Raw genomic sequence first — 11,397 nt, forward strand, 5'->3', positions numbered from 1 at the left:
CTCTTAAATCCACGAATTCTAAATTCGTATCTGGCTTCCAGGTCATCGAAGGTAGAAGAGAACATATTTTATTTAATCAGTTTGTAAACTTAAAATATTTAGACTTGTGAATCCCTGTGACCTGAAGGAAGAAAAACAAAGGAAGAGGGTGTGGCTGAAGACCAGCAAGGGGCAGAGATGAGTTCCTGGAGTTTAACTGTGTTGCCTTAATATTTCTCAGACTTTAGGGATATACCAAAAAAAAAAAAAAAGATGGAAAGGTCTTTCTTCTCCATAGCTCAAAAAAATCCAGTAAATTCACAAAGTAAAATCCAGGGTTCTTCAAGGTCCTACATGACTGCCTCTCTCCCACCCCTGACCTCCTTTCCTACCATTTTCCCTCTTTCTCACTCCACTCCAATCACACTAGCTTCCTTGCGATTTCTCTCACTCGTTAAGTATGCCGCAGTCTCAAGGACTTTGCACTTGATCCCCACTTCCTGGATCTCTCTTCTTCTGGGGTTCATGCATGGCTGACTGCCTCCCTCAGAAAGGCCTCCCTTGACCGTGCTATATAAACAGCATCACCCTTCCCAAACTCACTCTCTAACCTTTTGCTACTCTTGTTTTTTGTCATGACATCAGTACCTGGTGGCACCAGTGGTTAAGTGTTCGGCTGCTAACCAAAAGGTCAACAGTTCGAATCCACCAGCTGCTCCTTGGAAACCATATGGGGCAGTTTTACTCATCCTATAGGGTGCTAAGAGTCGGAATCAACTCGATTGTAACGAGTTTGGCATATTATTGTTTTCCTACACTAGAATGTAAGCTCCATGAGAAAAGGGACTTTTTCTATTTCATTTATTGTATAGAACAGTGTCTGGCACATAGTATGTGCTTAATAAATATTTGTTGTCTGACTTAATGAATACAGGAAATAACTCAGGTCATTTTATAATTTTTTCCAGGGTTAGATCTATTTATGGGATATTGGCTTCTAAATTCTCATTCTTTTAAATTCTAAGTTCTTTGAGGGCGGTAGCATCTTATGACTTTGTTCACACTCTTCCCTCTGCCTTGAACACCTTTGCTAGCCAAATTCCCACTCAGAGATCCTCTGACATCAGGCTCTAAAGTTATGTGTGAAACTTTTTCTGACCTTTCCAAGACAGAAGTGTTATTTTCTCTGGACTTAAAAATACATTTGTCTACATCGATCACAGCAGTTATATATGTTGTGTGTCGTCCAGCCAATTCCAACTCATAGTGACCCTACAGAACAGAATAGAACTGCACCATAGGGTTTCCTAGGTTGTAATCTTTCTGGGAGCAGACGGCGAGGTCTTTTGTCATGGAGTGCTGGTGGGCTCCAACCTCTGACCTTTCAGCTGCAGACCTTTCCATCCTAGTGCTTAACCACTGCACCACTAGGGCTCTGTTTTGTATATTAAACCAGCAGCTTTCAACTCATAGCAATCCTACAGGACAGAGCAGAATCGCCCCACAGGGTTTCCGGGGAGCAACTGGTGGATTCGAACTGCCAACCTTTTGGTTAGCAGCTGTAGCTCTTTAACCACTACGCCACCAGGGCGCCCGTGTGCATATTCGAACTGCTGAATTTAAGTACTTTCACTGAGGTGCCCTTTAGATTAAAATTTTTAAAACTATGAATCCAGATTTTGAAATTACAGTTTATTTGTGTCAGGCGCCTGTTGCGCATTAAGCACTAGCCCACATTTTAGCGCAGGGCTGAAGGGTGTCCACACGTGAGCAACCTGGTCAAAACACAAGCACGTTTTGACAAGCAATGACTACAACTACCAAGAGGCAGTGCAGGGTCCACGTATGCACCTCACCCAGTGTCACCTCTCAGGCTAATGGGTCGTAAAGAACAGTCGCCTTAACAAGCTGAGAGACTATTAAAGAAGGAATAAAGGGATTCTACCAAGACCAAACGGAGATAGGAACGAACTACATGCCAGCACTGTCCGTGCGTGACTTGCACGCCCCGCGCAACGTGTGACAATCACTGTGTCCGACGCTGTGAACGCCCAGAGAATTCCTCCTTCGCTTACTCAGCGCGGAAGACCTCCCCATCGCCAACACAGCAGATGTCCGCGAGCAACTCTAAAAAAAATCAAAACAATGCCCCTGGGTGTGTTAGAGAGACGGCAGCCCGCCACCTCCCTAGCCCTCTGCGGGGATTTCTCTTCCAAGGGTGCAAACACCGGAGGAGCACTGGATCTTCACGAAGCGGAAAGTCTCCTTTTCCATGGCCAGCTACTAAAAGCCAAACAGTGAAACGCTTGGGCGGGAAATAGGAAATGGTCAACCAACTTTTGTACAACGTTAACGCCGCGTGGGGCCCCACAGAACTTCCCGAGCGGACGCTTAACTGTAACAGACTCCGTAACGAATTTTACTGGTTTGGGGTTCGGCTTAAAGGGCTCAAAGTTCCTTTGTTTTCACAGAAAGGTTTCCCTCTTTTTTTTTCGCGCAGACTAACAGAGTGAGCTTCCATTAAGAAGTATGAGCACATTCCCTTCCCTTTTGCTCCGGGTTAGTCCCGTCCAAGGCTGAGTGCCTCCCCAGTTTGCTTAGCTTTTTCCTGACGGTCTGCACAGGTCTCAGGGCACAGCGGTTGCCCCGAGCAACCGGCTTCTACCACCTTACCCCCTGAGGAGTCTCGCAGAGCCGGCCGGGGCGCGAGATCGCGAGAATCGCGCGCTCCCCGAGATCTCGTGCCAGCAGGCGGGGCCAGGAGGAGAGGAAGTCTCACTTAGGCCCGCCTCCTTTAGTCCCGAACCCCGCCTTGCGAGAGCGCCGAGCACAGTTGGCCCGGCAAGCGCGTGCAGAAGCGGATGCGCCGCGCGTTGGACTCGTCGGCCGCCGTAGCCCCTGCTAGGACAGCCCGTACGAGTCCGCTGGAGGAGGAAGAGAAAGGCAGAGAGAATCGGGTTACAAGATGGCGGATCTGTAGTGGTTACCGCGGCGGCGGCTGCGGCGGGAGAGCAAGCGAGCTCTGGGGGGCAAAGGGAGGGGAGGGTGGGCGTGTGCGGGGGTGAAGTGAGAGGTAGCAGGGACTTCAGGCGGTGGGGTCTTGGTGGCTCTTGTCACACCTTCCCGCGGCTGAACCCCTGGAGCCATGGTGAACTCGGGCCTCTCCGGAGCCGCCGCCGCCGCTGCCGCCACCGCCGCTACCGTCTCTTAAAGAGTGAGGGGCGCGGACGAGGCGAGCGAGGAGGCGGCGGCTAGAGCGGCGGGGGCAGCAGCCACCATGTCGGATACGCGGCGGCGAGTGAAGGTGTATACTCTGAACGAAGACCGGCAATGGGACGACCGAGGCACCGGGCACGTCTCCTCCACTTACGTGGAGGAGCTCAAGGGGATGTCGCTGCTGGTTCGGGCCGAGTCCGACGGTAAGGTTATTGGAACGATGGACCAGGGGACAGTGCCTCCAGTTGGGGCACAGCCCTGGGGTTTAGGCCCTGGGCCCGGTTACTGTTCTCTCTCTTCTCGGGACATCGCGTTGGTTTTGTGTCTGCACTTCTATACGGTAAAGACAAACCACTCCGTCCGTGTTTACCCTCAGTCGGACGCCGCTTCTCTGTCCACCCACCCTCCCCCATTTCCTATTAGGCGTTGAGATTTGACCCGTTCCTTTCCAGTCCCTTTTTTAAGAGGGGGGGAGTTGGGGGAGAGAAGGAAGTACCGAAAGACAAGGTAGTGAGTGGTCTCCTCGCCGCAGAGAGGAGCTGAGACCCTCTTTTTTTTCAAATTTTTTTATTGATCATATGTCATGTATAGAAAGTCTAGTGAAACTTTTCTTTCTGGATTCCCACCCCCCACTCTGTTCTATTTTTTTTAACCGGATTTTACCAGCGGGCCCCAGTTGCCACAGTCGACAGGTGGTGGGGAAAACCAAAACACACCTTTTCCTGGGGTTGCCGCAGACTGTTGCCACGATACATGCATGCAAAAAGCACATACTTATTCAGCCTGGGATCCCTCCAAGCTGCCTTTGTGGAGGGTGCTGTGAAAAAGTGGATACTTTACATCCCAAATAAGTTAGGATACCTGCGTGGATTGTAAATTCGTATTCATTGATTTATTGTACGGTCGTATGTGAGGTATCTTAACATTATAAAGTGGAGAGCTGTAATTAAGGCACTTTTTATTGGTTAACCTGAACTTTGCTCTGTTTGAGCAACTGATATGTGCAGATAATAGAAAAATAACAAACTTAGATTTATTCTTGGCATGCTTTGTACTCTTTCACTTTTTTATTTTAAATAGACATGCACGTTTATTTCTAAAGGTGTCCTTCGCTTTTGTTCTTAACAAGAAAAGGATAAATGGATTACTGTAATTTGTGAATCAAGTACTAAGATCCTTGTCGTGGTACTTTGTAATTTGTTTTATTTGTTAAATTGGAAATGCAATAAAATAACATGATTAAAAGAGTTTGGCTTCAAGTGGTCATTTAGGTCTTAACATTTTCATTTCAATAAAATGTTAATAGTCATCTAGTTTCTTCATTTTGTTGGTTTGATGTTTGTCTTAGATGGTTTTTTTTTTTTGAGGGTCTAAGGGGATAAGGATTATATTCTAAATTTAAAGTGAAGCCTGTATCTGAATAGAAAAGCATGAATTGGAATACATTTTATGTATTCTATAAATACATACTTCAGAATATGTCTAGCTGGATGAAGCAAAGAGGCCAAGAAAACGTGTGTGTTTAATGTGAGTTCTTATTTTTTATTGATTGAAATTTGTATTTTTTTTTTATATTTCAGGATCACTACTCTTGGAATCAAAGATAAATCCAAACACTGCATATCAGAAACAACAGGCAAGTAGTTGTTTATCTTTAATTTGAAAGACTTCATCTGTGATCAAGGAGTATTAATCTGACAAAGATGGGAAAGCTGTCCTGACAAGACAGAAAACATGTTTGGTAAACAGTTACAGACCATGCGTGTTTCCCTTGCAGGTTAAAAGTTTCAGATTGAAAAGTGAAAGTTTTTGTGCCGTCTGAAGTTTACATGTTTGAATCAAGCCACTGTTGGTTTATATTAGAATACAGTGTATTCATTAGTTTCAACTACAGTTAAGTTAGGTTTCTTCTATACCTTATACAGTAACCCTTTTATTCGGAATCACATTTAGAGGAAATGGCATACAAGAAAATTCAAAAGGATACCCTTTAAAGCAAGGACAGCCTGTTTGTGGTGTGAAATTACATCCTTTGACTCAAGTAGCATTTAAATCCTGTTCTTTAATTATTGTATATTTTTAATATAAAAAAATCGGTGGATACTTCATGAAAGTGTACATTGCTGACTTTGTAACATTTTCTGTTAACATTTATTGTTTTTTTTTGGGAAAAGAAAATTTGTGTTAGTTGTGTTTTAGTATGCCTACTTATTTAATCTGAAAATGGGCGCAGTGATTCATCCTTTTCTTTAGTCTGTGGACGTTTTCATTTTTATTATGAAATATTTCAAAATTGAGAAGTACAGAAAATAATATAATGGGTGTCTGTGTAACACCACCACATTTAACAAATGTTAACATTATACCTTGTTTGTTTCAAATCTCTTTGTAACCTTCAACCTTTTGGATAGAGTTAAAGCTCCCTTTGTACGCATCCCATTCTACTCATTCTCCCCCCTCGCCAAAGGTAACCACTATTCTGAAATTGATGTATATTGTTTCTGTACATGCTTTTATACCTTTTCTGCATATGTATGTATCCCTAAACAATATGTAGTGTTGTATGTTTTAAAACTTTACACAATTGGTACCATACCCTTACGTATATTCTGCAACTTGCATTTTTCACTCAACGTTATTTTGGACATTTATTCATGTTAACAGCGTAGATCTAGTTTTTTGTTTTGTTTGTTACTTTAACTACTGTATAGTTTTCTTATGTATGATATACACCTATTGTTAGACATTTATATTATCTCCAGGTTTTTTTGCGGTGTCATTTGTAAAGTGAATATGGCAGAGATTTTTGAAGGAAAGAGAAATTATTTTAGGGTTACATTCACAACAGAAATACCTACCATCTTCAAGGTCTATTAATGAAAAATATGGATGCCCAGAAACAACTGCTTCACAGTTGGAGGAATAAAATGATGTCAGTTGCATAGCTCACTAATAGTAAAGTGATGGCTGTTAAACAGTTGTTTTATGTATGCAGTACATTCTGAATCAGTTCTTTGAAATATTTTTTTTTTGAATTTTCAATATTCAATTAATAGCTTTTTTTCTCTGCTTATAAAATGTTTCTTTTTTGATATAGAATCATATTAAACATTTGTCCTGAATTGAACCCCTGAAGATGTTTCCTATACCTTAAACATTTAAAGGTAGATATTTAAGTAAATTTAATTTCTAAGTCAGCCAGGCAGATGGTTACTCCATCTTTGTACTGAATTTTATCACATAGCCACTTCTGGCTTTTTGTTTGTTTGTTAAGAGATAGTAGTATCTTGTGATTGTTCAGAGTTTTTCTTCCATTTGCATAAATATAAGATTCTCAGGAATTCGGTTTTTAAATGAGAGTCATAGCGATTCCCACAAATTAGTTATAATATGGGTTCTTCTCAGATTGGATACAAGGTCCTTTAGCTGTTGTTAGTATTGGAAAAGTCACATTGTGGAGGTTTATATATAAAATAGTTGTCTTCCAACACAGTGAACCTTTATTTTTTTAATTGTATGACATAGTTTTATGTGTAATGTTACTCAGCTAGAAAGTTCTCAATAAATAGCATTTTTGAATATGCTATTAAAATATTGGAGAAAAAACATACTTTATTAAAAAATTTTTTATATTTTTGGTAAAATGTGTTCTGTGACTAACCATGTTTAAATAATAGACTGCTAAGGCTTTTTTTTTAATTGAAATATTTTTACTGAATAACATTAAAGTTTAAGAGAACTCTTTGGCAATGAAAAGTATATGGAAAAGCTTTGTATATAAGAATGAAAAACCTGTATGAATGGTCATTTTTTTCTTTATTTTTGTTCAAATGGAATGCACTTTTCTAATAGAAATCAGAGAGTCATTTAGGGGTTATGTTAAACATTGTTTCTTTGTAATTGACCCAGTTTTTTGTATTTTTACCATAATCTTGTTCAATTTGTACTTTTTACCAAGTTACATAAATTGAGATTTCCAGATACAGTAATATTTTTCTAGGTTCATTAGAATTATTTTTTCTAAATGTCATTTAACTTAATAAATTAGAATAGAAAATACTAATTTCTAAAATTTACATTAAGTATATTGTTCATTAATGAGTTTTTAATAAAAAATTTCAGCGAGTAGAGAGAAATTTGTATTTATAGAATATTGTACTGTATTAAAATACATGGAATAAATTCAGGGAGGAATATTTAATTTTAACATTAACAGTTTTAAAATGAGTACTGGATAGTGGGTTCCAAATACATCTTTTTTGTAAAGTGAAGTACTGAGTCGTGGGCCCCAGATAAGTTAGAATGAATTGAGTCAAATGTCAGACGACTGAATATTGAATCACTTTCTTGCTTACTCTGCACAAAACCGAGGTAGTTAATGGGAACAAGGTATACTTACCTTACCCTAAAGGAGCCAGTCAGCACGTTAAGTGTTTAAATAAACACAGTGGAAAGAGAAGAGTGATTATACAATGCAATATGAAAGAAAGTTCCTGATATGTGTCAACATTTTATGTTATTTAAAATCAATCCTACTGATCTTGACTAAATCAAAAGCAGTCATAGGGATATGTGCCTTTTATACTTAATGGGATTTTTTGCAGTTGGGGTTAGGAGAGAAGGACAGGGAAGTCACCCTTCCCAGTTCTATTTAGAGACAGGACAGAACAGGTGAAACAGTTACAGGACAATAATAAAATAGCAGAAAAGTTGTGTTTTACCCCAATCTTCATCCAAAGCCCGTGAAGGCATTTCACAGATGAGACAGCTGAGGCACAGAAAGGTTAAGTTTCTTGACCTTCATTAGACAATAGTTATATGCCAACACAAAATATGAATACTTGTATTCCACAGATTGGTCAGTAGAAAATTAGAAAAGGGAGAGATTGATTTGGGTTGGAATCATTCAGAGAAGTTTCCTTCTCCTTGATGGTGTTTGTTGCAGGTATTACGATAGGGCAGGAAAGAGTACACCTGCTACAAAAGGTGTTAAGCCTGTTTGCAGCAGAGGTTTCTTCTTTGAGAGCTTGGTTTGCTAAACAAAAGAGCCATTATAGGTTCTTGAGTAGGGTCCTAAGATGGTGAAAGTGATAATGAGTCACTTTGATAATGAATGAATAATGAATTGGTGTGTATGTGGGGGTCAGGGGTGAGGCAGAAGTGGTTGAAGTAGCCAGACTGTTTAGGAACTTTTGCAGTAGTTCGGATATATGAAAAAGTCTGTTCCAATGTGGTGAATGGAATTGGAAAGAAGGAACAGAGCTCTAGTATACTTTCAAGAAAGTACTGGAAGATTTGGTGAATAATTAAATGTGAAAGAGGTTGAAGCCAAACCCGTTGCCTTCAAGTCAGTTCTGACTCATAGCGACCCTATAGGGCAGAGGAGAACTGCCCCTAGGGTTTCCAGGGAGCAGCTGGTGGACTTGAACTGCCCACCCTTTGGTTAGCATCTGAGCTCTTAGCCACTGCACCACCAGGTCTCCAAATCCAAGGTTACTGGTAGTGTTTTTGAGTCTTGGGGCCAGGAAAGTAATGATTCTTTCCGGAAACTGGGACTGGGAAGTTGAGAAGGAAAGCAGGTTTACAGTGTTCATTTGGTCTGAGACGTGTATTTACAACAAAAACAACTATTTATTTTGAATAAGTCATTCACATAGCTAAAAATCAAAAGGTATTTAGTGAAGTCTCCTTCCCACCCTAGACAAACAGTTTCTTTTGCTAGAGGCCAGTGATGTTATCACTTTCAAGTGTATCTGCTCAGGTTTTATGCATATGTAAACAAATATGCACACAATCATGTGTCTGTTCTCCGTTTTATTGGCCTACATGGTAGTATACTGTTTTGTGCTTTGCTTTTTTCATTTAGACTTTGACATGATAGTAAAATAAACAGATCTTAAAATGAACATCTAGCACTAGAGCTGGGATAAGAGTTTGAGGCAGGAGATTATGAAGATCATGAAGTGTTATTTTTAACTGCAAGAAGGGAACTCCTTTAAGTGAATAGATATAAATTGCAAAAAGAACAGAGCTTACAACAGTCTTGTTCGGTGTCCTCATTTATTCATTCATCCAGTAATACCTGATTGAGTGCTTCCTGTGAATAGAGTACTGCCTTTAGTTTCTTTGAAAGTTTTTATGGGTTTTCAGCAAAAGAATAACATGATCCAAAATGCTTAGTAACAGCAGTGTGTGGAATTGGAGAGGAGCAAGGAGATAAGTAGAAGACTGACTGGGGGATGGCTGGGAAGTCTAAAGCAGAGAAAATCTTAGGTTGGATTAATGTTGACGGTTGTGGAGATGGAAAGAGGTGGATGGATTTGAGATAACCTGTTGAAGATAGAATTTTCAGGACATGCTGATAGATCAGGTGTTTGGTAATCAGGAAGAAGAAAGACCCAGTATAGAGGAAGAACAAAAAAGTAGAACAGAGAATCAGGAAAATATGTTGTCTTCCAAACCAATAGAGAACAGAATTTCAGTAAGGAAAGGAAGGCCGATCAGTCAGCAAATGGCTGTTTCATATCCTCCAGGAGAAAGATTGAGAATGTTTTAGGCTTTGGTTAGAAGAATGTCACTGAGATGAAGGTAGATAGAGATGCTTGTGTCTGTCTCTTAACTTGGCAAAATAACACAGTAAAGTTGGCGAAGAGAAAGCCTGTGGGGAGTGGACTACTTTGAGTACCGTGGTGAAATGACAGCAGGGATTTGTAATGAGTAGAGCCTACTCTGAACTTTGAAGTCTGACTCAGGTGCATGAATAGAGGAAGTGAGTGACCAGGTTGAAAAGCTTAGGCAGGGTGGAAGGGACACATTCTGGGTGGTGGTTTGGAACGGGTACCAAGGAGGAATCTCTGGGAATTGGTTGGGGAGAGCTCTTTTTTAGGAATCTAGTCAAATGGCTTTGATAAATATGATGCCTCAGGAGAGAAGCTTGGGAAGCAAGTTGCTAAAACTTTGCATTCTTTTAAAAGTTGTTCACGTTACTTCTTATGTGGCATAGTATTAGGAGTGTGGGTTATAGAGTGACAGTCTTAGTTTTTTTAATTCCATTGCTTCTAGTTATGTGATATTGACCAAATTTTCTCTCTGAACCTTACGTTTTAAATGGGGATAGTACCTACATCCTAAGATAGTTGTGAGTTCATGTATGAGAAGTGCTTAGCACAGTACCTGATGTGTAATAAGCTTGATAAGAACACTATTATATTCATAATCTTAAAAGAATACTAATGTAGACAGGATTTTCTCATTTTTCAATGGGAAAAGAAGATCAAAAGGTTAAATAATATGCCCAGTGAGCATTGGGACTGTAGGTAGTGTTAAGGTCCTCATGTTAGCCCAGGGTTATTCCCGTTGTATCAAAATATATCAGATTTTGGGAAGGATAAAGTGTCACTACCATCTGTGAGCATTGTCACCCTCAGTCTGTCTTGGACTGTCAGTTACACTCTAAAAACACCAATTGCCATCAAGTCGATTCTGACTCATGGCAACCCTGTGTGTGTCATAGTAGGTCTGTGCTCCGTAGGGTTTTCAGTGGCTGATTTTTCAGAAGTAGATCTCCAGGCCTTTCTTCCAAGGTGCTTCTGAACGGACTCGAACCGCCAACCTTTCTATTAGCACCCAGGCACATTAATCATTGGCACAACCCAGGGTCTCCCAAGTTATACTTTACTATCTTTAAAATTCATCCTAGAAAGAGTTCAGGTCAAGGAAAGAGCTACTAGAGGGTTATATGCTGCATTATTTGTCTGGTAAACTTCACTAATTTTCAGGATTTTTTCATTGATTTTGAGTCTGCGAAATGAATTCTTACCAGTATGTCAATATTTCAACTTGCACCTCCCCCCCTTTTTAGGTAAATGTTCTTTTGAGAAACTTCAGGTTTGTCTGTGTTGAATTTAGAGTAGTTAGGGAGCAGACAGAGTTAGTCTGGCAAATGGTAGGATCTCACTGAGTGTTATTTATGTTAATGAAGTGATGAATCAGTACAATAGGGAAAAACGAAACAGATAATCTGTTACTTTATGAGGCCCTTTTAATGTGTCACAGATACCTCAGAGAATATGATTTAAAAACTGTGGACCCTTTCCCCAAAAAAGGTGTTATACACTAAGTTTTAAATACAATTTTAAAGTATCATTTAGATTCTGAATTAAGAACTGATTTAAACAGTATTCAGCTGTGGGGGGGGAATAT

The 11,397-nt window shown here is 40.2% G+C and overlaps 1 protein-coding gene across 9 annotated transcripts in view; it reads left to right on the forward strand.

The window, feature by feature from the left end:
- The first annotated feature begins 2,794 nt into the window (after positions 1–2,794).
- Positions 2,795–11,397, forward strand: part of PPP4R3B (protein phosphatase 4 regulatory subunit 3B) — a 67,656-nt gene continuing 59,053 nt past the window's right edge. For 8 of the 9 annotated variants that reach the window (XM_004369448.2, XM_023735037.1, XM_004369449.3 and 5 more), the window contains exons 1-2: positions 2,795–3,398; positions 4,776–4,831. In XM_004369448.2, coding sequence (XP_004369505.1) covers positions 3,257–3,398; positions 4,776–4,831 — 198 coding nt within the window. In that variant the 5' untranslated portion in view covers positions 2,795–3,256. The remainder of the gene's footprint in view (positions 3,399–4,775; positions 4,832–11,397) is intronic. The other variant, XM_023735072.1, reaches the window with a different exon arrangement.

The sequence above is a fragment of the Trichechus manatus genome, unplaced genomic scaffold, assembly GCF_000243295.1.
Source record: "Trichechus manatus latirostris isolate Lorelei unplaced genomic scaffold, TriManLat1.0 scaffold00005, whole genome shotgun sequence".
NCBI classification, from domain to species: Eukaryota; Metazoa; Chordata; class Mammalia; order Sirenia; family Trichechidae; genus Trichechus; species Trichechus manatus.